At 55.1% G+C, this 26,035-nt stretch overlaps 1 protein-coding gene across 10 annotated transcripts in view; it reads right to left on the bottom strand.

Moving 5' to 3' along the window:
* Positions 1 to 25,575, bottom strand: part of LOC122384486 (bromodomain adjacent to zinc finger domain protein 2B-like) — a 56,577-nt gene extending 31,002 nt beyond the window's left edge. For 5 of the 10 annotated variants that reach the window (XM_043371925.1, XM_043371922.1, XM_043371923.1 and 2 more), the window contains exons 1-2: positions 25,541 to 25,574; positions 2,603 to 2,712 (exon numbers count right to left, since the gene is read on the bottom strand). In XM_043371925.1, coding sequence (XP_043227860.1) covers positions 2,603 to 2,693 — 91 coding nt within the window. In that variant the 5' untranslated portion in view covers positions 2,694 to 2,712; positions 25,541 to 25,574. Of the gene's footprint in view, positions 1 to 2,602; positions 2,713 to 7,920; positions 8,551 to 25,540 lie in introns of those variants that run through there. The other 5 variants (XM_043371927.1, XM_043371920.1, XM_043371921.1 and 2 more) reach the window with 4 other exon arrangements.
* Between the last annotated feature and the right edge of the window lie 460 nt (positions 25,576 to 26,035).

Raw genomic sequence — 26,035 nt, forward strand, 5'->3', positions numbered from 1 at the left:
TCTCTGCAGCACCATCGGCACCGCTCCAACGCGACGTTTTTCATGGCGGCCGAGGTAAACGACCGCCGCGGTAAAAACGCGCAGCACTTGAGCGCAGCACCGACGGACGAGCGGCGCCGCGAAACAGGATCTGCGACCGGTGCGGCGGCGCCGGCTGCAGAGACCATGGATTGAAAGCCAAGCACGGGGCGGATATTGAGAGCAGTGCGCCAGCAGCAGAGATTGAGATTGATACTAGCCGCTGGCTGCGGGGATCGAGAGCAAGGCACTGATTGCGCCCGAGAGACGCGTCTGCCGCGCTGGACCGGTAAGTTTTAGACCTCCGATACAGTTTATATAGTCCATTGAAAAGGCGTAGCGTAAATGATAGCGTCTCCATACGCTGCGTGATTCTGCGTGTAGCTCTCCATCACAAACGGTCGGAGAACCTCGTCGCGACAGCCGGCGCGAGCTCGGTCGGACGGAGATCCGAGCGGAGAGGGGGCGCCGGCGACGCTCCAGGGGTCGCGCCGATCGCCGCACTCCGGCACGAGCGGGACGGATCCCGGGCGCATCCCGAACGCTCGGAGGACCGCGGGCGGAGGCGGTAGGGACGCCGCCGAGTCCCACCGCGGTGCTGTCGGCGCTGCGCTGATGGACCGGGGCAGTTTGGGGACAGCGCGGCCGCCGGGTTCGTCCGGCAGAGCCGTCCGTCACGACCTGCGGCCGAGTGCGGCTCTCCCCGGCCGATCCACTCTGAGGGGAGCTGACGGCGGCGGTCGAGCGGACACGGTGCGCGCCGACCGCCATGACCGGCGGCGGCGGCGGCGGCGGCGGCGGTCGACCGGCGAACAAAGCGGGCGCGGCGCGGACGGAGGGACCGGGGGCGGCCGGCCGGGCCGACTGACACCTGCGCCGCACGGCTCCCAGACAGCCGGGCCCGGCGAGCGGCACGGCGCGCCACAGACCCGCTCACACGGCACACAGGCGCACAGACACGGACGGGCGTGCAGATGGCATGGCAGGAGCGGCGCTAATCAGGGAAAGGCTGGCTTCAAAGACAGTGTCCTTCCTTGAAAACAGTCGTACAGAACATCACCAAATGTTCAATGAAAACGCAGGACCACAGCAGTCAATTCTCATCGGAAAATATTGCTTGAGAACCGAGACATTCTGAGTTATTCATAACACACCTGTTCAGGTCGATTGTTGCGAATGATTATTTCTATTTGAGGTTCTATTTGAACATGCATTCCTGAGTCCCACGGTAAGACAGTCCCTAATGCAGCCCTTACAACTCAGATCATGACCCAATAGTGATATGGGACAGTAATGTATGCACATTATTCAAGTTCACCGAGCCGATCGTTACCATTCTGTGATGACGCACCGAATGGATAATCTCCGGATAATGTGGTGTAACTTGCATATGCAACCGCCTACCAAATGCAGTCAGGTGGCATGCAGTATCGGTGAGAGGTTGAGAGGCGTCTCTTATGTGAGTCAATTCTGAACACGGCGTTTTGTCACGTCGGGTCGGCGCGAGGGAATGCCGGGTCAGCAGGCCCGCTGATTATTTTTAGTTCGATAAGTGATGGCTATACCTCCCCCCCCCGTACTCCCCGAAGAGCTCCTTCGTCGTAAAACGGAAATATTTCGCGGAACGGATCACTCAGCTGCTAGCTGGGATGTGTCGACACAATTTACATCGCTTGTTCCAATGTTTAGCGGTGTCCCTGGCCGTGACTTGCATCATCACAGAGCTCGTGTGTTGTGGTGAGCAGCGTCGTCGTTCGAAAGATAAAAATGTCAAACAAACAATGAGTAATTCCACGTACCGACCGGCATTTCATTTTTGGAACTGCAGTGCCGGTTTGTTGCAGGTTTCAGAGAAAATCGCTCATCATTAGGCGTCGTTCATTGCGGGAAGACAAAACGTGTGTGCACTGGGCACGCAGACATTTAGAGACGGCTTCTCGATTCAGCATGCTAATTACCTTCATTTAATCCAAGACCACCTTTCTGAATCCACCAGTGCCAGCGGAATACGTGACCTACATCCCACAGAAAGTGTCGTACAATGGCAAGAATCTCTGAGAAGCGACAGCATCAAATGACACAGGCGGGGTAAACTATATAAAATAGTTACATGAGCACCTACAGCGCTTGCAGCAACTCGGGGACCGAGGGGCCGGGAAGGTGTGTGAGATCAGGGCGCCCCCCAGTTTCCATTCTTCGACCCCTCTGCCGCCCGTCTGCCCCTCCCTGCTGCCGAGCTGCGAGCGGCAGCAGCTCTCCGGCCGCCTCCTCTATGGGCTGGCACGGCGCCGCTGCCGGCGCGGCGCGGTACGACTGGAAAACCCGGCGGGGGAGGGCGGCGGGCGCGCCCGGCGCACCTCCCACACTCGGCCGGACCGGCGCCATTGCAGGCAGCCACCGCAGCACAGCTACGCCAGAGGACGGACGGCGCCACTGTAGGCAGCCACCGCAGCACAGCGCTGCTACGCCAGGGGACGGCCGCAGAGCTACGCGTCCGGCCGGGCCGCGGGGAGTTCACTGGGAGACGGGAGTGTGACTGTGCACTGTGTGTGGGGAGTGGCAGCCGGGGATGGCGCCCACTTACCGAACAGGCTCGGGTCCAGCGGGGTCGGATTCGACCCATGGTCCTTGGACGAGCGCTTCTTGTCAGAACCGCCCTTGGAATCTTTCTCCATGATTGGCTAATCTCTTCTCCTGAAACAAGAGAATTGACACGGTCATTATCGGTTGCCGGACACGATACGGTGGCATTCACAACACACTGCGGACATGCATGGACCGATTACGGTGATAACGACGGTTGGTTTGTTTATTTTGTTGCGACGCTCACCCGCTAGATGCGGACTCTGACCATCTGACATGTGATTGGACACGGGTCCGACTGTAGCTACGGGCTCAGCCCCGGCGACTCACTAGGGTGCCTGCCCAGACCAATGTCTCCCCCTAATTCCTATCTTCCTTCCGGCTCTGCAATGGTCTTGTCAGACCGAAAGGGCCTAACCCAACAAAACAACAAAAAAAAACGACTGTAGCTGACTGGGGAATGCCAGTGGTGGACCCGGGGTCTGAGGTGGCGCGGCGCTCACCGAACGAGGTCGGCAGCAGCGCCATGTAGGGACCCTCTCGGACGGGCCGGAACGGCGTGAGAGGCTGGCCCGGTCGGCCGAGACTGGAGCAAGGTCACGTCAACACACCAATTACACCTCTGTCGGCCGTGAGCGCCGTAAATCCGGCCGATCACGCGGCCACGGGCCGGCCGGACGCGGTCGTTACCGTGCAACAACAACACCGTCCCGCCGGGCACAGAAAGCGGTCTGAGATCGGGACAGCTGAGGAGAGGTCCGGCGCTCGGGAGGGAACGATCTCGAACTCCCGGGAGCGCTGTCGTCATCTCTCACGGCCAGTCCGTGACGCACCACATCCTATCCGCGTGCAATGATGACGTCATGTGACCCAGTGACGTCACATGACGTCATCATCCGGCTAATAAAGCAGAGCGGCAGCTCCGATGGACAGAGTGGGCCATACAAACTGGGCGGACTGGCAGCCCGGCGCAGTGGGGGTGAGCTACTGAGTCAGCCAGCTCCTATCGAGTGGAGCCCGGGTGACGCACCAGCTGCACATAACCCGCCCAGCGGCGCTGGTTCGATCGGTGCTGGCCGTCACAGGACAGGACAGTCGGCCGCCGGACAGAACAGGACACACTCGCCGCGGAGCGGGCAGCCACAGCCGGACGGGCAAACGCCACCGAATCGCGAGAGTCCAGCTATTCAACATTGGTTAGCAGTCAGATAAGCCGCCGAATGGTGTAACTCTGAGTGTGGAACAGCTGATACAAACGGCGAGCGGGGCGGGGAGGGGGTGCGCCGCTGGGTGACACGTGTGTCGATATGAATCTGCTTCCGGTTGACGGAATGCAAACACACGCCGGGCACACACCGGTTCGAGCTGATAGCACACATGACACGGTGAGCGGTGAGCAGGCCGTGTTACCCTCACACCTCAGTGGAGCGACACGGCACAGCACAGCACACCGAGCAGCACAGTCACACAGTCACAGGCCACCGGCCTCGACACCACACAGCACACTACCCGGAACCCGGGGTCGGGGCGGCCTCCGAGCCGGCCGGTACTGCGCGCCGGCCTGTCGGAATAGATCCTCCACCCGAGCGACAGTGCAGCGCAGCGACTATCGACTCGGAGCTGGCCGGCCGATAGCGCGTCCCGGACCTGCACACTGACACGGCTGTATTGACGGTGACGCTGGCCGGTCAGCTGGGGCTGGGAGGGTGGGCCGCCGCTCAGCCGCGAGACACCGCGTCACTGCCGTCGCGGCATCACTGACTGCGTCACCAGTCACCGCCGTCACTGCCGACAGGCCCTCGGGCAGCTCTCAATGCGGGAGTTACCGAGACGATTGAGCCCCGATGGGCCGAATGAAGTGAGACAAAGTCGGCTGATTCCAGACCGCCTCCCGGCTGGGGAGAGACGCCAGGGCATTGGCGTCTCTGGCAGTGGCGGCGCCCGGACAGGAGCGGCGGCCGGTGCAGTGGGAGGACCGGACCGGGCCCAGGCCACGCGCGCGGTGAAATCGGACACTCGCAGCGGCGTGCGGCCCACGCGGACGCCAGGTGGCGGACGCGGCGACAGGACGCGGGGCCATCACAGGGAGGATGACGCGTGCATGACAGGGCGGGGAAGGGGTCACTGCCCACTGCAGTTACAGAGGGCCAGGAACACGCAGCGCCAGCCACAGAGCGGTGGAATGACAGACAAAATACAGCACCAGCTGGGCGTAGACAGAGCTTTCGAGAACACACAACACGATCCACAGAGGCCACTCCTATTTGTGCGAACGCTGAGACGGGTACGATTCTGTCTGACATCCGTACACCTGGCAGACCGCCAAAAACCGGGCTTCGGAGCACGACAAACAACTCGGACCCCACCAGGCTGTCGGGCGGGGTGACATCAGCTGGAAACGTGCAGCCTGCAGTGCCGCGGGAAGTACGGGGCACGGCGGGCCGGACAGGACGGCGGGCTGACACGGCGGGGCGCTGCCGCCGCCCTAGAGCTGCCGGCCCGCTCAGACGGAGGGTGACCGCGCTCCTCGCCGGGAGATAGGGCACGATAGTGCAGTCGGGTGCCGCGGCCGGCGCGGCGGACCGAGGACGGGGTGCGCCGGTCGGGGAGGGGAGGGAGGGAGGGAAGGGACGCCGGGACGCGCGCGGCTCACCGGCGCCCGCGGCGGCTCGGCGAAAGCGGCCAGGCGCGGCGAGGGAGGAGCGGCGGTCGGTAGCGCGGCCGTGCAGCGCGGGCGGGGGCCGAGCCGGTCCGGCCGAGGTGCAGCGCGGCATACCGGGCCGGCGCGGCCCGCCTGACGCCGTGCAGAGCGCCGGCCGCCAGCTCCTCGGCCGGACGCGCACCCAGGCGAGTCGTTCACCCGGGCCGACGGGCAGCCAGGCATGCAGAACGGCCGGACCACCTGGCCCCGGCCGGCGCAGCGCGGCGGGTCAGCGTCGGCCGGCCGGCCGGCGGCACCGACCGCTGTCACGCAGCCGGCGGAGCCGCGCGGCGGCGGCCGGGGTGGCGCACAAAGCCGCCGGTCGGCCGCGTCGCCCCCGCCGCGCCGGCCGCCATCGCCCGTCGGCCGGACCCTGGCCGGTCGGCCGGCCGTCCGCAGCACACGACACGGGTGCGTCACGTGCTCCGCCGCCGGGGAGCGTCGCCATGTTTCCCGGGCCGGCCGGCCGACAGCCTATCGGTGAGCGGAGGCAGCGGGCGGGGGCGACCGCCGTGCAGACGGTCCCCGGCTCCGCCGTGACGCAGCGCCGACCAGGTGGGAAGGTGACCGCGACCAGCAGCGAGTGATGAAACCCGACCAGCCGGGCACAGAGTCCGTCCGCCACCCGGGCAGAGGGCAGGGGATATCATCCTGGTGGTCCGTCGACAGCTCAGAGGCACAGGGGGACTGCAAGGTCTCGGGGCAGAGCGTGCCCTGACAGCCAGGCCAGACTGGCCGGGAGCGGCCAGAGAGCCAACGCGGCGCGCTGGCTGGCGTCAGGGCCGCCCGGCGCCGCCGCGCACCGTCAGAATGACAGGCCTCATCCAATGGCGCAGCGAAAGCGCCACAAAACCGGGCAGAGTCGCGGAGTGGGCACGTTTTACCGAGGACAGAGAGGCGGGCGGCCCGGCTCGGCTCGGCTCGGCCGTCCGTCTGTCCGCGCTGCCCGCGCTGTCGGCTGCGCAGCGGTACCTCAGCGGACATGGCCGGCACAGTTCTGCCACCGCCCGCCCGCCCGCCCGCCCCAGAATAGACGGCCCAGCTCCGGGACGGCGCAACTTCGCCGCCGGATCTGGGAGCGGCAGCCGTATGGACAGAGCGCGGCTAACGCAACCGGCGTCGGCCGCGGCTCGGAGGGCACCGAGGACGGGAGGTGCGCAGTTTGAGAGCCACAAACGGCGACGGCGGTGTCGCTGCGAGCTCCACAGACGACGGCGAACGTCCGAAAATGTACTAGAATTGGCCAAAAGAGGAGAGAGGCGCATTGCCGACGGCCGTTTGGAGCATAACGAGAACTAACGAGCATAGAAGCGGACTTTATGGGGCTATGCAGGCTGATGAAAGTCCTGGGCCCACCGGAAGCGCGCGGGCTGGGCTCTGTGAGCCGCCGACTGGCCACTCTGCCCGTCCGCCGCGCCAGGGCTCTCTGGGCCTGCTCGGACGGGTCAGGAGCGGCGGCGGCGACGACAACGGGGCCGGCCGGGGTGCCGGTCGGCGTTCTGGGAACGGGAGCAGGCGCCGGCGGCCGGCGGGCCGGGACGTGGCGCAACACCAGCCCAGCGGGGGGGACGGAGCGGCGCGGCACACCGCGCCGCCGCGCCGGCCGACGGACGTGACAGCGGCCAGCGCCAGACCAGGCCCGAGCCGGGCGCGGCGCCGACAGCCGGCCGGCCACAGCTGCGCGCCGCCCGCCCGCCGCCCGGGGCCGCTGCAGCTGGGAGGGACGCCCCACGCCGCGCCGCGTCAGGGGGAAAGCTCCCACCGTCCGCCGGCCGAGCGCGGCCAGCGCACTAGAAAGCGGCCGCGGTGACGGGGGAGGAGCGACGCAGCTGGCGCGGGCCGACCAGCGGCGCAGCCCGGGCGGGCGGCCGCGGCTGGAGAACGGCGACGCACACGGAGCTCACAGACAGGTCCGGGATCGGCCGACAGTTGTCCGGGCTCGATCGCAAGCTTTCCCGACTAGTCAGACCGTGATACAGGTTCATGGCGGCGCTGGCTGGGGGCTGCTAGCCAAGAAGCGGGGCCTCTTGGGTGAACGGCGGGGATATCCGCGGCGCTACGGACGGGGGCTCCCGCTCCGGACGGAGCGGACCCGCATACACGGCGGAGGCGCCCGGCGAAACGGGAACGAGGACAGGGCGCCGCTTTCACGGCGGTCACGAGCGCAGACACGCGCAGAGGAGCCGCGGCGGCAGGTAAACCGCGGCGGCGCAGAGAGCGCCACGGAGATACACACATCACACGACACAGCAACACCAGGTAAACAAGCGAACACGAGTAACAGAGGGCACCGAACAGGGCGGGGGAGCAGTGTCAGCGGGCCGGGGCGGCGGAGGAGCGGCCGCTGCGGCGCCCAGGGCCGGGCCGAGGCCGGCCGGGGCGATAGAGCAGCGTGACGGCGGCGCTATTTCGGTCCGACGCCGCCGCTCCGTGGCGAGGCGTCCCGTCCCGACACGGCGGCGACCCGTCCGCGGCGGCGAGCGCTGACGACACGCTGACGTCACGCCGCCGGCCGCGCTGCGTGCCGCTCGGACCGACCGACAGGACGGGACGGGACAGGACGGGTCCGCGGCGCCATCAGACCCCACCACCCTAACGAGGCTCCCCGCTGTACGAACCTGGCGTCTGCCGGAGACGGCCGCTCCTCTGGACGTCAAGGGTACCGCTGCAGATCACCAACGCGTCACGCACGTCCCTCACACGTCCTCCGAACTGCGTGTCCGCGATCACACGTCTCTGAGCTGCCCCAGCGAGCAGTCCACTGCGTCTGTGCACGGGTTCGTCCGCCTGCGGTCTGCGCTGCGCCGGCGAAGGACAGCGAGCGACAGATACCGGCGCCGGCTATCGGCCGACGCTAGCCTGCACTCTGCGGGGGCCGGCCGAGCGACTCACTGGTCGGCGGCGGCGGGCGACCCTCCAGCGCCGACCATATTGATCACGGGCGAAGCGGGCCGCGGCCCGCGCGCCAACTGTATGTGTGTGGGAGAGAGAGCGGCCGAGAGAGCGCGCGGCGGCCGGGCGGCCGGCCAGCCGGACGGTTTTTGCTGGAACCGCTCGGCTGATGGTCGATGTGCGCCGAGCGCGGAGAGCCGAGGCCGCGAACGGGTCGGAACGGGCGGGATTACGCCGCTCACCGTCCTGCCGAGTGGGCGTCACCGTCAGGGAGCCACTCACACGCACGAATACAGTCGCCGACCACCGGGCGACGCCACGGACGACACACGCTCCACCCTCGCCGCCGTCTCACGCCGACTGCGGGGAGCGAGCGGGCCCGGCGCCGCGCCGCCGACCGCGAGGGGACGCGGCCGCGGCGAGTTGGGCCGACCGGCCACCAGGCGGAGCCCGGGCGCGTCGCGCGAGGGGGGCAATCGGAGCAGGGGACACGCGCGTCAGGACAGCGCGGACAGACACCCGCGGACACGAGCGAGGCGGCGGAGAGACGACAGCCGGAGGGGCCGCGCACGGCCGACTGGGACGGGCGCGGCAGGGCCGACAGCGTAACTTTGGACCGTGGCGCCGTGCGTAAAAACTGGCAGGTGGCTGGCATGCAGCGGCGGCATGCTTTGTGCAGAGCCGTGTCAATAGCAAACAGCGTCAGCCATCGGATGGAGCGCAGCAGCGGCCCGCTCGCGTGTCGACCTGGCTGGTGGAACGGCGGGGAGAGGGCGAGTGGCGGCGGCGGCGGGCCGGCCGCGCCGCCCGCCCGGAGGCTGCCCGCCCGCCTGCACACGGAAAATCGTTACCGGCCGGGCGCTCACGCGGCGGCGGCGGCCGGTGCCAAACGGCAGCGGCCCGGCCGGCCGGCCAGCCAGCGAGCTGACAAAATGGAGACGCGTCCGGCGCGGCGGGGCCGGCGAGCGGCGCCATCTCGCCGAGCCAGCAGAGCGGCCCGGCCGGTCCCACTGCTGTGCCGGTGACCGGAGCGGCAGCCAGAGCCGGGGCCGAGGACAGGAGACACAGCCAAAGCCGGGACAGGGCACAGGGGACACAGAACCAAAACAGAGCACAGAGGGCAACAGACGGCTCCGGCAGCGAGCCGGGGCCACGAAAGGCATCACGACAGAGTTGAGGTCACGGCAAAAGAGCCTGCACGCAGCACCTGAACCACGGCACATGGACCTACAGACAGATGCATGACCAGGACCGTGAACAGAAAACCCTAGTCGGCGCCCGAGCCAAGCCTGGACCACGACAAACGAGCGTGTAGGGACCAAGGATCAGGACCGAGCATATACTCGTAGGTCCACAACCGGCTCCCGAGCCAAGCCTGGACCACGACACACGGCCTGTGGACGAAGTGAGGACCAGGACCGAGCATACGGGACCGATCCCGGAGCCCGAACCGTTCCTAGACCACGGCGATCAGGAGCAAAGCCAAAGTCCCGCCGGTCCCAGTGTGCGACAAACTCAATCAGGACGGTCAGAATTTCGTGACGACCGCCGACCGCGCCAGCAGCCAGAGGAGTCTGGTGGACGGACTAACGACCGCCCGCCAGTCAGCTCGAACAGGGCCCTGGGCCGGGGCCCTGGGGTTCGGTCAGTGGCAGGTACGGACCCCATGAGTGACCAGACCAGGCGCCAGTCCTCAACGGGAGAGTAGGTCGGCATGCAAGTGGTTACGTGTTCATACTGGGTTAGTACACAAACATATTTCATGTCTGCCAATAAACACGACGGCGAAAAAAGTCGTATTATTCAACCGACTCACGAAGATCACCATCGATAAGTGTGCCAGATAAACCATTGTCCTGTCCAACTCCATTTGCCCTTCAAAGAAGCAGAAAAGTCAACAAACCATAGCACAAAACACCGCCGTAGGAAACGTATGGTTACCAAAGCCCACGAGCATAAAACGAAGCCTACATCAGCTTAGCGACGTGAACAAGAAAGTAGCAGATTTTATTATCAGCCGGATCTGGAACCTCATAAATCGACGTGAGCGCAGCTAGTGGAGAAGGCGGGCTACAGTGGGGTCGAAACGCTACGCCGCTCGTCCAGAGCTACCGCCAATTGGGGTAGAGTAGAAGCCAGTAGGTAGATGCTGAAGCAAACTTAGCCCACAGGATAAGGACTAGGAGCCTGATGTAATGCAGCCCGATGTAGGGGAAAGTGGGTGTATTGCGCCCTCCTAACCAATTGCGCCCACCAACATTCCCACGGATTCAATGGCATGTTTTGAATTTTGTGTTCGAAAACATTATTTCCCCCACTGGATAGTTCCTTTTATGGCCCAAGCTCCCCGATGAAGCCAATCAGCAAGGCTCATTACGCCATCAAAGATGTTACGGCGTTTTCTTAGCTTTTTTGCAGTATTTTGAACGGTTGGCTATAAAAATGTGTGATATTTGTGTGATTTTCAGAGTGATATTTAGAAAGAAAAACCCTTTTTTCATTATATTTCACTAAAACAGTTAACTTCCTTCAACATCTGTATGATAACTTCCACGCTTTTATTAAAAAGTACCTCAATTTTAATTGCGCCCATGGCAATTGCGCCAGGGGGGCGCAAATAGCATAGTGGTGTAGCTATTGTATATCACGACAGCATGAATGCATCATTAACTGATTGCAATAAAGAAGGAGTTTAATGTCAGGCAGGGGAGCAACCCGTTGTCGTCAGTCCGCAAATTATTTCTCTAGTCAAACTTATAATGCAGCTGCCATTTAGGCTACGAACTTGTGGTGTAATTGACAAAATACGACATTTTCAACATGGACTCAGGCGTGAGAGGTGACAGCTATGATAAAAAAGTAAAAAATGATGTCATAAAGCTGTCGAAACAATAAAATTATTAATTTTGAGAGAAACGATTGAAAATGTAACCGTATAGGCGCATACGTTCACATATATCTAGTCGGTTACAGTAAACGTTTTCGTTGCACTTTTACAAGCGTACGAACACATGTATAGTTATCTACCTGGGCAAAAAACATCGCGATTTACACCTTCATTTATTATTTAACCAGCGTGAATAACATTATGAATGTTAAAGTAAGCCGCAATGACATTAGACTGCCGGGGTGTATGCATTCCGTCTCATTCGCTTAGCCATGTTAAAGTATAGGGCGCAATTGGGTTCTAATTGCGCCATCCCCCTGGCGCAATTTACAGCAGTTGTTGGCAAATGCGCCCTTTTACATGTTTCTGAAAAACAGCTGTCAGAAGCAAACGAAACATTATTAATTGATCGGGAGGCTCTTAAATCGTAGCCAATGAGTTCCTCTTTGAAATGGTCACCAATGCATGCTTATATCTCCAGCGGTTTTCTTACAATTAGCGTTTTTCCTTAAGGTGGCGCAATTCACCCTCCTTCCCCTAGTAAGGAGACGCCCCAGCTAAAAATGCAATGCAACAAAGAATTCAAGATACCTTATTACATCATAACCACACCATAAACATGTAACTACTACTAAGTACCTACATTAATTTCTATAGTACATTAATTTAATTAATTAATTAATTAACTAATAGTACATTAATTTCTTTGGCGTTAATAGGGTAGAGTGGGGCAAAGCGCCCAGGGCGGGTCAAACGCCCACCCCTCTTTTTTATGAAGTGCTCGACTTTTCGAAGAATTCTCGATAGCCATTTTCAAGAACGAGCAGGAATCTACTTTTGCCCCCTTTTTCGGTTCTACAAGTGGGTTGTTCTGGACGTAAGATAAAGATTAGTTTATTTCAGACAATTTTTAGATATTACATGTTTTCATACTACCAAAACTTTGTCTGACAGAGATTAAAGTAGGCAATGAAATTTAGCTACGCAGAACCTGCGGATTTAAGCTACGTTTTGAGCATTTACTGGTTTGCAACACAATCGTCACACGCCTAATTTTGGTGGACTTCGTTTTGAATGTGCTGTTGGGGTAATACGCCCACTTTGGTGTGGGGCAAAACGCCCATCATGGGCGTTTTACCCCTAATGGGAGTTATACAGTACGGGTATTTGCGAACATTTTTGGCTGAAAGTGAGTGTCGGGATACGTTTCTAATGCTCAGGATTCTTATGAAATATGCAATATACTGGTTAGTATCGCCTGGAACAATTTATTCGCACGAACTAATCTCCGCTCTGCGGTGACAGCCCGTTGACTGAATGAGGAGTGGGGTGGTAACAACAGTGTTCAAGATGTGTTTGGTGGTGTAATCTATCGATTTAAAGTCAAACGAAATGAGAAATGATAAATACTGCATTCTTTTGTCAGAGTACCGAGCGTGTAATGAAACGTTCAGGACTGGGCGTTATGCCCCACTCATATGGGCGTTATGCCCCATGGGTGGGGCAAAACGCCCGATTTGTAGTCCTCTCAATTCGGATGGCATATCTCAAAAACCATGCATGCCACTTGTTTCTGATGTGTTATTCGAAGAAAGCCAAGGTAATGAGCTACCAGATCAGCCACCTAGTTGTCTTTCAAATTTGTAAGATAAAGAGATACTGGGGCTGGAAAGTTAGGGTGGGCGCTTTGCCCCACTCTACCCTATTTGTATTGCCGTTGCATAACTTCTTTATTTCAATTCAATTACCTACTGTGTTTAAATACCCGACAATAGCAGGCAAATACGTGATGAATGATGACAACAACACGAGTTCGCTAAGACTCGATAAAGAAACCATTTGGATTTTTGATAAAGCATGATAAAACTGTTGAGGAAAAGTAAAAACTGCTCTTGTTTAAAATATACAATCAAAAGTGAACGACAGCAGAGACGGCCGTGGCCGGCTGCATTGTCAATCGTTGCGGTGCAGCCGAATCGCTGTGTTTGTTTTGCGAATGGACCTTGTACCCACAGCGTGTAGCTACAGTCCTTATTGAAGATCGATATGATCGGGGCCCCGAAACTACGATAGGTGCCTATGACAGGAATGCTGGATAAATAGCGAAACAAGCAAAGTTTGGTTGCATGTTTTACAAGCAGGTGGCTGTTTTAATCAGATTCTCTGCAAGGCGACTACGGACTAATCATAACATGAAACAAGAGGACTGCCAGCAAATCGACCACCCTGTCGCCTGAGGACTCCCCCTCCCCGAAAACCTGTGACGAATGCTGTACCCACACAGCCCACAGCTCTCCGGCAGAGCCACGGGTCGGGTCGGAGCGCGTCCATCAATCTCTGATGTCGGAGAAGGACGTAAACACTGTCTGCGGTCGTTCGACTTGACGTTTCACTTTCCGTCACAGCTTGGGAGAAAGCCAACCCATTGTTAGAAGCAGCATCAGCGAGCACGATTTCAATGTGAGCTCAAAAGTTGAAAGATGCAGTAAAAATATTGATCAGACGGAAACAAAATGGATGAAACCAGAAGACTACAAGGTACCAGTGATAGGTTGATGGTCTGCTTGGTTCACGCCGCATGAACTAATTTAACCCTCGCCCCGTTGGGGGGGGGGGCAATATGGTCCCCTGTGGTTTTCCATGAATAGCCCCTTCGCCGACCAAGTCACGAGGGCCAAAAAAACTCCCACGCTTGACCATATTAGAGGGGAATTATCTATATTATGACAATCTCACACCTAGAAAACATCGGTGAGAAAGTTTCACGTCGGTGGGAACGGTCAAATCGAATTCCCATAGAAAATTCGACATGACCCAGTCACCGGTAGTCGTAAAGACCGCCCGAGATCAAGAAGATGTCTCGCGGCTGCTTTCGTGACCTATATAAGAATCAAAATGGCTTCACTTGGTAGTTTCGGAAGAAAAGGCGCTGTCAATCGTCCCGTGATGAATATTGCAGAGGTTTCAAAGATGCACCCTAACAATTGTACTTTCGCCCCCACTTGAAACCGCCAAACAATGTGCCAATATATCATTGGTGCAAAAAAAAGTTTAAAAAATGCTGTAATTCATGTAATTCATTGTAACTGTATGAGACAACGCCATCTAGTTGTGCTAGTAGATCCAACTCCTTCAGGGCAGGTTATGTAAAGGTTCGCCATCCACGGATACGCGTTTACGATATCTCGAGTAGTTCCAACTCTTTCAGTGAGGGCTATGCCAATGACTCGACACCCGCGGGGACAATATCCGGTGCTGAGTAGCTACCTTACTGCAGACTGTGGGTACGGTGCATATTTACGAGTAATAATGCAGGCAAGTCTGCTTACCCGCTAGCTAGAATCTGGACATGGCGAGTTAATACACATACACCACGCGCAGAGCAACGCTTAATTCGCCAGCTTCGGGTAAAATTGTTTTCAGTGCGGGCATCAATTTGATACCTTCACACAAACTTCTTTTTTATATATAAAATCATAATATAGATTAACACATGACACTTTCATTTGTACATTTTTCCTTCTCATTTTCCACACCTTCCACATACATCTTTTTTCCCGCCCCGCCCCGCATCGCCCCACGAATTACACATCTGCCCTTCCTCGCTGGGGCGATGCCCCAGGCCGCCGGCTGGGCCCGCGACCCGTCACCCTGATAGGGTGGCGAGCCGCGCGCCCGGCCGGCCGACCCTTTATAGGGCCGGCCTCCGGTTAGCCGGGTTGGGTTAGGGGCGGGGCAGAGCGCAGCAACTGCACCAATTCACTTTTTTTCTTCACACCTTCACACAAACTTCAAGTCTTAGGTCACCTTAGGTCAGGAGTTGAGGCCAAACTGAGGTCATGTTCGAGCAAAAATGAGCAAAAAAAACATGAAATCTTGAAACGCTCACAAAAGCTACAGTTAGCAAGTAATTTCAAACGTCTTTATGTGGTCGTGTAGAAAAAAAGACGGCGCTACAAAACTGACATCTCTGATTTTCAAAATTTTGTGATTTTGACCCTCCAAAATATTTCTTTTTTAAGAAAAACGCAAAAAAAAATCCAAAAGCTTTTTTTGAATTTCGAAGAAACGGAATATACATATATGATAGTCCCTGGGGCATTCCACGATAGATCGTACCAGGCCCGTCACCCTCATCTCTCAGATTTTAATGAAAATCGGTCCTAGGGGTAATCATAGGCCCCAAAGACGCCTGGCAAAATATCAGACTTCTCAGACCAAAACTTTTTGAGTTATATTGCATTACATTTTTTTAACCTCCGTTTGTAACGGTGAGTTTGATGGCCTAAACTCAAGAACGGGTTAAGCAACCAACAAAAAGTAAACAATATTAAGCTTGCAATGAATCAAAAATTAATATTACTATTTAAAAATTCCAAAGAAAAATTTTCATTGTTGAGCAAGAACCTTAATCTTTTTTCATTTGCCTCTAATGACTTTTGGGACCAAAATTTTTCGCATTTTTATTTTTTCAGAATAAACTTCATGTCATTGCAAATCGACATGCAAAAAATTAGAAAGGTGTTCTTTCTATAAGTTCCTCATTTTCCCGCACACAAAATGGGTTTCGGAGGGGTTGATACGACCCCAGCACGCCGTTTCGCTTCTAATGGAGCTAGAGCCTCGCGGAAAAAAACGAGCGTGTGTGCCGTTACAAGTCGCAGCGATTGGTACCCGATTTTAAGGTCTCAGATTAAACGGTAGCGTCTGAGGTCAGGTCAAGTGACTGAAGTTACGGGTTCGGTTTTTAGTAAATAACTTCGCAAAAAATGGCCGCAGAGCCGCGATTTTGGCATCATTGTGTTCGCCTAGCTCAGGTGCATCGAATGATATACTTTTTGCTAGGGTGAGGTCAACTTAAGTAGTTGACCTCGGGTCAAGGTCAGGTCAGAGCCCCTCAGGTCACGAAGCTGGGCAAAGGGTATCATATGGCATATCATTCGATTCGGAAGGTCTTCCCGAGTCCATTGGTGGCTTTCCCGACTCCCTAGCTCCATTTGATCGAGAGTTATTGACGAAAAACACGTACGACCCTAGTGATGTCATAAATGACGTCACGCAAGGTTAACAACGCAAAAGTGAAGCATTGGACTTTGCAAGGAGTGCATGAAATCACGATACCATGTACGTGAGATAGTTTTAGATCATTCTCGGCGCCAAAATAACAGTTTTTATATTTCCCCACTGACTTATAACAGTGATGTCACGTGACCGACCTGACCTCATGTTACCTTAAAAAATTCCCAGATATACAAGTTGTGAGACCTCTGGAGGACACCATGTATGCGTCCTGTAACTTTCATCTCGGACAGCTATGGTCATTGGCGTCCAAAACAATGTCAGAACCAAACAGCCTTTTCACCCTCGCGCTTGTAGGAAAGAGGGTTGGATAAACCCTCTTTTCACTTTTTTTAGATAACTCAGACTTCAATTGAAATTTCAGTAGCCCGTCATGTCACTAGGCAACTTTACCACGCCATTTGTAAGCTCCCCTCCCAAAATCACTATTCGAAACCGTTATCGTGACGTAAAATAAATACATTTATAAAAAGAACACCTTCCTAATTTTTGCATACTTCTTAACAATGAGCCAAATATTTTTCTAAAGAAATAAAAATTCAAAAAAATTTGGTCCCAAAGTCCAAAAAATACAAATGAAAGAAAACTCGATATGTCATATATCAAAAATAGCGTATTTTTCGAAATTTCAAAAATACATATTAATCTCTGTTTCATTGCAAGTTCAATGTTATATAACATTCGGCATTTGAATAATCCGTCTTAGAGTTACAGCCCGCCAAACTTAGCGCTGCAAAGCAAGAACCAAAAAATGTTATACACCATAACTCAAAAAATACTTATCTGATAAGCCTGAAATTGTTACAGGTGGATTCAGAGCCCCTGATTACCCCTAAGACCAATTCTTGTCAAATTCCGAGAGATGAGGGTGTCAAATTGGAAAAAAGTGGTACGATCTATCGTGGAATGCCCCCCCCCCCCCCCTGTGCTCTTCTATCTACGTATCAAATTTTAGATCGATATCTCCTTTTTTGGTCAAGTTATAGCGAAAAAAACTGTTTAAATCTGATGACGTCAAATATCTTAACTTTTTTATTAATTCTAGACCACGTAGCGCAAAACAAAGGCCGCCATTAGACTCCCCGTGACGAGCTGCATCAAATCGATACCCATTTTATGCAAAAATATCAACTTTGAAATTTGACCTAATTTGACCTGACCTTCACCAGAACATAACCTAAACTTGCCCCAGAGGCTACCTGGCCCACAAAATGGCATTTGTCATGTAAAATGGACCATAAAACATGCATCACATGATATTTTCATATTGTGACCCTCTGTGACCTGACCTCTGTGACCTGACCTGGTATCCGTGACCTCAAATAGCAAAATGTGTGTTTGACGAACAATTCCCCATCGATGATTTTCAATGCCATGCATTTTACTCGATTTTACAACACATTTCTTGAAATACTTGTAAACGGTGAAAATTCGACATTTGACCTGACCTGTGACGTCATCGGTTTGACCGAGGTCAATTAAGTTGGGTCACAACGTAGTTCCCCGTTGGGGCAATCCAACACCGTTTGCTGCTTGTCGCTATGTTGCATGGTTCTCGAGATCTTAGGGGGGCCAAAATGCCCCCCCCCCCCCCCCAGCGGGGCGTGTTGCTCGGCAGACCCCAACCGGGCGCGGGTTAACATTCGATGGCTGGCAGCTGTTTTAAAACCCCTTCATCATAGATTGCTATCAGGTTTGCACTGAGGTCAAGAGTTTGACCCGCAGGACAAACGTTAAAATACCCTTACATGTTTGCCTTAAAGGGACCCTCCCACCTTCAAAAAAGTTAATGAATTGGCATGAAAGTGATGTCGCTCGGTTCAGAAAGAGCAAAAACGAATATCTACCAAATTTCATCGAAAAATATTCACCGGTTTTCAAGATATTAGACTTTTACTTTTGTTTACTTTTTGGGATCTCCGCTGTTCCTAGCGACTTTATTTGAAAGTGCGGCATTTGTTGCGCGCAAAGCAGCATATACCACCACGTGCTACAAAACGTTTTAGTCAAACATTTAACGGACGTTCGAAAGCCTGATGACGTCATCAGATTCCCGTAATGGTTAAGAGATAGGGACCACACTCAAAACTTTTTTACCACCTCCTGGAGGATTCATTTTCACCAAACCCGCAAGATAAGAGTATATTGAAAGGGTACCTCGCTGCTACCATTATGTGCATGGTAACGGTACGTGGTTCAATTGAAGTTATTTGCCAGCAAAGAGTGTTATTACCATGTAAATATCAATATTACTCTCGCAATCCTAGACATGACGAAAACTCTTTCCTCCTGGGTATCGTGGCTCGTGTGCAGGTGGTCGTTTCATGCGTGGATCTTGTTTACCCTCGTGAAGATAATATTTGAAAGAATATCAATCAGCCAATCAAAAACGAGATCGGCCGTTTGAAGGTTGAAGGCCGCGCGCATCTGTCAGTTGTCCGCCGTTGGTCTCCGAGGGAGGGTGTGAGCAGTGTCGGTGCGGCGCCACGTGGCCGTTGGTGATTGTGCTTGTGTGCTGTTCATCGCCTATAGAGCCTCTGCGGACATTTTATTGTAAGTACCGATGTGATAGAGCATTGCGTGCTGTTGAGTGGTGCTTGTTTGATCTGGCTAACAGAACCCCGTGCACGGCCACGTGGCAGAGTGTTGTAAGTAGGTACATACATTTTGTTGTGATGCATTTTGTTGGCGACTTAGAAAAAGCCATGCACTGTAGTGATGCAGTTTAATTATCCCACGTAGACGGGCGACAATCCAGGAACGCTGCCGTTCACTTCAAATGTTGTGCGCTGTGCCTTATCCAATTCGAGGGAGCTTTATTATTATTTATATTCAAGTAATCATTTTAAGTGTTCATATTTAAGTTGCATTCAAGTTGTATCGTAATGTTTATTTACCGCGTGTGCATCGCTGAACGCTTTGTTCACTGAAAACTTTTTTTTTCCATTTCCTGAAGGGTAAACCCGCCATAGCATGGTATGTTTGACACACAGACGTTTTTTACCACCCTCCAGATGGTCAATTTTACTCTTTCATGAAGAGTAAACTCGTCAGTGAGGGGTAACGTGACACACAGACGTTTTTTACCATCTTCTGTATGGTAAACTCTTTTGATTTACTTTCGTCTAGAGGGTAACATTTTCGAAGTTACACGCCGTGGAAGGGTAACTCTTTAACTGACCCTCCTCTAAAGAGTAGCATGCCATCTACTCTGTGATTTACCCTCTTGCAGAGAGTATACCCTTTTGGCTTAACCTCAGTCAAATGGTAATGCTTACTCTTCCCCAAAGAGTTTACCCCCCAGAGGATGGTAGCTTGACACACAGACGTTTTTTAGCACCTTCCAGATGGTAAATTTTACTCTCTCATGGAGAGTTAACACGTCAGGGAGGGGTAACGTGACACACAGAAGTCTTGTTAACCATCTTCTGTATGGTAAACTCTTTTGATTTACTCTCGTCTAGAAGGTAACATTTTCGAAGTAACACGCTGTGGAAGGGTAACTCTTTAACGTGACCCTCCTCTAAAGAGTAGCATGCCATCTACTCTGTGATTTACCCTCTTACATAGAGTATATCCTTCTGGCTTACCCTTAGTCACATGGTGATGTTTACTATTTCCTTTAGTGTAAACCCCCCAGAGGATGGTAACGGACCCACAGACACTTTCTTCAGAAGCTTCGCGAAGCTTCTGTTAACCGGAGTTCATCAACAAAAACATGATTCAAGAGCAACAATATATTCGGCATTCCGTACAAACAATACGAGGGGTTCACCAGCCATGAACATTGTGAGACTCTCCACTTATTCATACGGAGTTATAACTCCGTATGAACATCGAATGAGACTCTCCACTTATTCATAAGGAGTTATAACTCCGTATGATTAAGTGGGGAGTCTCACAATGTTCATGGCTGGTGAACCCCTCGTATTGTTTGTACGGCATGCCAAATATATTGTTGCTCTTGAATCATGTTTTTGTTGATGAACTCCGGTTAACAGAAGCTTCGCGAAGCTTCTGAAGAAAGCGTCTGTGGGTCCGTTACCATCCTCTGGGGATTTACACTAAAGGAAAGAGTAAACATTACCATGTGACTAAGGGTAAGCCAGAATGATATACTCTATGTAAGAGGGTAAAGCACAGAGAAGATGGCATGCTACTCTTTAGAGGAGGGTCACGTTAAAAAGTTACCCTTCCACAGCGTGTAACTTCGAAAAATGTTACCCTCTAGACGAGAGTAAATCAAAAGAGTTTACCATACAGAAGATGGTAAAAAAACGTCTGTGTGTCACGTTACCCCTCCCTGACGAGTTTACTCTCCATGAGAGAGTAAAATTTACCATCTGGAAGGTGGTAAAAAACGTCTGTGTGTCAAGCTACCATCCTCTGGAGGGTAAACTCTTTGGGGAAGAGTAAGCATTACCATTTGACTGAGGGTAAGCCAGAAGGGTATACTCTCTGTAAGAGGGTAAATCACAGAGTAGATGGCATGCTACTCTTTAGAGGAGGGTCACGTTAAAGAGATACCCTTCCACAGAGCGTAACTTCCGAAAATGTTACCCTCTAGACGAGAGTAAATCAAAAGAGTTTACCATACAGAAGATGGTAAAAAACGTCTGGGTGTCACGTTACCCCTCCCTGACGAGTTTACTCTCCATGAAAGAGTAAAATTTACCATCTGGAAGGTGGTAAAAAACGTCTGTGTGTCAAGCTACCATGCTATGGCGGGTTTACCCCCCAGGAAATGGTAAAAAAGTTTTCAGTGCACGCTGGTCCCAACCTGCAAGTAAAGGGAAGAAATTTCTTGAACACCATAAAGCTGCAGGGGTTGCGACCAGGATAAATGGTGGTTTCTGAGCCTGGCCGCAAACTTGGCTATCTCAACTCAAAACTAATGTTAAGGTGGGAGGGTCCCTTTAAGCAGTTATTTCTTTTGAAGAACATTGAATATATACATGTGTGACATTATTTAACCAGCATCACATTTCTCTTATTGAGAATCGTCGATGATGCATAACTTGATCTTCGACCACCCACCTCTTTGTAATTATAAAACGTACCGTTTTGGCAATTTTATAGTGCCGTCAGATGAAGCAAGTATGTCTTCACTAGGACACTAAAACCAGTAAAACGCCTTTTGGGCGAAGAACGAGCGAGCGAGATAGTGAGCCCTGCACGTGCAGAAGGGCGAGAGGGTACTTCCAACGGGCTTGTGCAAAGCACCCTTCTAACCGGTCGCTAGCGGTGTACCAAATTTGAACGCAATCGGCCCAGCCGTTCCTGAGATCTGGAAGCGGCATTCTGCATGTGCGCACGTGCAAACGGGGTCCAAAATGACTTTTGCACGGCATCCTACTAACCGGTCCCCAACCGTGTACCAAATTTGAGCGCAATCGGCCCAGCCGTTCTCGAGATCTGGAAACGCCCCCTGCACGCGCGCACATGCAGTAGAGTAGCACCCTAACCGCAACACATGGGAATGCATTGCCTGGTGGGTGCCTACCTGTATGCCAAGTTTCAGCGAAATCGCCCCAGCAATTACCGAGTTACTGAAATGGGAACAAATTTGGCACCTCTTATTGTTGTATTTTGCACGTGCAGTGGGGGTCACTCACATAGATGAAGAGTATCCGACCTTTGGTAGAAGGGATGCAGCTACCCTATAAAAATGACCGCAAGACAATCGCTCAAGCCGCTGCTGAGATATGGGCCTCTCAAAATCATTACTTTTGCAAAACTGCTTGAACACCCTTGACTTTTCACGTGGCACGTGCCACGGCGGTCACTGAGATGTATCAAAAGTAGTCAATTACGGGGTAGAAGGGATGGGGCTACCCAGCAAAAAAGACCGCAGGCCATTCGGTCCAGCGGTTGCTGAGATATAAGCCTCTCAAAAGCGTTACAGGCCGGGCCGCTCATACTGAGATTTTTCCGTTATATTGAAAAGACTCACTTCGCTCGCTGCGCTCGCTCGCTCGTAATAACATGTTGAACAAGACGAAGAACGATGCACTTACCGGGAAAGCACAACACGATTTGTGAGCCTGGGTATAGGTAGTGCTTTCACGAAAAAAAAAAACAATGCCATCACTACTCAGTCAGATCTAAAAGCACGCACCTGCATAGGAGCACGCAGCTCGGCTACATAAGAACTGGAAGCGAAACTGATATTTCCATTCATCCTACATATCCAACACGCCAACCATCCGACGTGAAACGCTTAATGACATGCATAAGACTTGCTTCATCAAAATAAAGCAGCTGTTGACGTTTAATTAGTTGCATCAACGTTGCATAAGATTAGGAACACTCAACAAGTATGCAGGGCACCTATTTCCGTCACCTAGGCCGCTCCGTCAGTCGGGTTCGGCTCGATGACGACTGTAAAACGGCTTCATAACCGGCTCGTACCGGCGAACGGTCGCCCCGAGCAGCCGTTGTCAGAGCACGCCTGCCCTGAGCCGATCCCACCCAGCGCGGACGGCAGGGAAATAATGATATTGAATCCAGCGCCGATACCGGCTCCGAGTAGCACATAACCAATGTGGACCAGAAGCGAACACGGCCTTCTAGCAGTTGTCGCTGAGAGATAGTTCGGACCATCGAGCTGGGGAAACCAGTCCACTTCACGACACTCGGTGTGTTGGATGAACCAATCAACTTCATCACACTTGTCGGGAGGGTTCCAGACGACTGAAACACCGAGATGAGTCTCCAGCGACACGGCTGGAGGAATACAACAGAATTCGGAGGCAAAACACTCGGTGTTCACGTCATCAGTGAGATAAAACAACACTTGTTGTTAGAAGGAACACGCCCCGGATTGTTGTACGAATGCGTGCTCATACTCAGCTGATGTACCTAATGCAATATTTATGAATACGCAAGAACCCTGCTTTCAACATTGCATGAGAAGTAAGCAAGATCCCGCAAATAGGGTTATAAATGGATTTCGCAAAAGAAGTCTTCAATCGCAGCAGCATGGATATTTTGTACAGCGTGGCATTTAAAATGTAAAACTGGAACTGAAAGCAAAGCCACATGCTATTTTGATCCCATAAACATGGCGTTTTCACAAATCATCCATCAAGCCTCCATGCATCCATGTATCATTCATCTAGAAAACATCGTAAAAGTTTGCGGGCCATATCTTGAGCACCAATTTTCCGTGCTGTCTCCAAGAAGTCTGAACCATGGAAGCATTATGTGGCATGCATGCCGATTAATCTGGCAAAAAGGCTTTGATCCACTCTCGTGTGGATCACATTCCGCGTCCTACCCCAACGAAGGAACGGCACAAGGTCAACCATTGCATTGTTTGGAGCGGGACGGCGTGGACCAGAGCTCGTTTACTCTGAAGTCGAAACCGGAACCGAACACGCGGAACTGTCCCCCGAAATGGGAAGGTATCGAACGGACAAGTTGGACCAGGGAATCAGCAGAGCATTGTCACTGTTCTGGATTGTTCTGAGAGAATCAGCTCAGACTACGGCTCCAATAAACTGCTAAAAGGTTAGGGTGCTGGTATTCCTGGACGGACCAAAGCCCTGAAGGAGTACCGAACAGAAGATAACGCATAGACTGAATCATGGGCATAAACTGACAGTATGGCACTGGGAAGAGCCGAGCGACGGTACGGTACTTGGAGAGTACCAGTGGACTGCTGCCCAGTACTGGTTGGGTGCTGGGTGAGCCAGCAGCGCGGCCCAGGGCACGAGCCGACTGGCTGGTCGCACGGGCCGGTTGGCAGACCGCACGGGCTCTGATGAGCTGTCTGAGACACCAGCAGGCAACCAATGGGAGCGGCACAGGACGCGCGATGGCCGCACGGCCGGCCGGTCCACAGATACATAAACACGCACCGGCCAGCCGGGTATCTGGGCCGGATAAGGACGGGCTCCGCGCGGCGGTCACACCGGACCGAGTCACACCGGCACCCCGGGGCCGGGGCCGGCCACAGTCCGAGTCACCGCGCCGATAGCGACCCAGAGCCCGGCACTGCCCCAGCGAGGGCCGGCGATCAACTGCAGCTGATAACCAGCACGGAATGACTGTCTCACCAGCCAAACGCAGGACCCTGCAGCTCAGCCCAGCCCGACAGTCCAGCAGCTGCCTGTGTCCTCGGCATACGGTAAGAGAGTTCATTATTCTTCGCTCAGCCCAGCACACCACGGGTCTCAGCCCAGCCCAGCATCTGCCTCTCAGCTCAGCCCGGCAGTGGCCTCCCAGCTCAGCCCGCCAGCCGTCTCTGGGCGCAGCCCAGGCCAGCGCTGCTCGGTGCGGCTGCTCTGCCCCGGCAGCGGCCGGCCCCGTCCGCGGAACGAGCCCAGCGCCCGCCGAGAGCCGCGCGGCGAACAAAGACGGACGGCGCCGGGTACGGGGCCGGGCGGCGACACCTGCCAGCTGCCTGCGCCGTGACGGCCGCCGCCGCCGACCGGCCCGCCGCCACCGCTGACCTGCCCCCCGCCCCGCACCCGAAAAAGCGGCCGCCCTGGCGTCCGTAGCGGCTGGCGCGGGCCGCCGGGCCGCGCAGAGGGAGGGAGAGAGAGCAGCGGCGGCGGCGGGCCGGGGGCGCCGTGAAGCGGGCGCCGGTCGGGCGCCGTGCCGTGTCTCCGCGCTGCCATCGATCCCATCCCGGCCCCGGTCCCACTCCCCGGCTGATTCACGCCGCCCGGCCGGCTCCGGCGGCGTCCGCCGCTCACCGCCGCCGCCGCCAGGGGGACGGCCCACCTCCCCCGGGCCGAAATATCCGCAACCGCGCAACATATCCACAAAGATGGGCACACCAGTCGATCCGCCGTGAGCTGAGCTTTCCAATGAGGTATAAATCACAACGATCGGACGAAAAATGGAGGATCTAGAAGGAGTTAAGTCCGTCCCCTATGAACTCAACGGTCAAATAAAAACAGTCTAAAACAGGCATATCACGGCACAATGTCAAGGTCACCCGCCCACGTGCACTTAATTGTATTCACGAACTTAGTCGTGTGCGGGTGTGGCGGGCCGCGGCGGCTGGTGTGCGCGGCCCTGGCCGGCGGCCCGGCGCCGCCGCCGACACAAGATGTCTGCCGTGAGCGGCGGCGCCGGCCCCACCGCCCCGGACCACGCCACGCAAACTGCGAAAACAACGCCCCCGGGCATTGCAACACGCATAATAATGGTATCATAACGCTCGGCACAGTGCCTCGCGTGTCATGAAACAACTTTCAGGCAATTTCGGCACGATTTACGCGCGTCACGAGCGAAAATCTCTACCTTCTGTGGCCGCGGCGGACGAGTCAGACAAAGGCCGGTCGCGGACGAAGCAATGACCCACCGAGAGCGCACAGAAAGCGTCGCCGTCGACCGTGAGGCCGGTGCGGAGCGGCGTCGGTACTCACCGGTGTCGTGCAGCCGGAGCGGGGCGCGTCTGGCAGGCGACTGCTGCGCGCCGCGGGCCGCGCTGGCTCTGCCGTGTGACGCCGTCCGCCCGCCGGCCGCGGCCCCAGCGCGCCGATAACGGGGGAAACGAAATGGATCCAGCACAAGTCGCTCGCCGACAGCGCGCGGCCGGTGACGTCAGCGCGCCACAACTGGAATCGGCCGCCGGCCGGCCGGCCGGGGATAATTTGCCGGGGAGCGGGCGCGCCGGCCGGGTCCCGGCGGTGTTTGGTATGGTTGGACTGGTCTCGGTGAGCGCCGACCGATGGTGGCGGACCGGGGACGGCGCCGACCACCACTTGGCCACCGGGCCGCTCCGAACGGGCGCGGCGCCCCGGCGATCGTTGCAGCGGCCGGGGACGGGCGGCGGCGGCGGCCGGGGGACACGGATCCAGCGCCGGGCGACGCTTGTCGCCGCCACCGGCACAAACGTACGCACAAAATCGATGGTGTGT

Source organism: Amphibalanus amphitrite, unplaced genomic scaffold (genome assembly GCF_019059575.1).
Source record: "Amphibalanus amphitrite isolate SeventyFive unplaced genomic scaffold, NRLGWU_Aamphi_draft 000191F_arrow, whole genome shotgun sequence".
In the NCBI taxonomy this organism is placed as follows: Eukaryota; Metazoa; Arthropoda; class Thecostraca; order Balanomorpha; family Balanidae; genus Amphibalanus; species Amphibalanus amphitrite.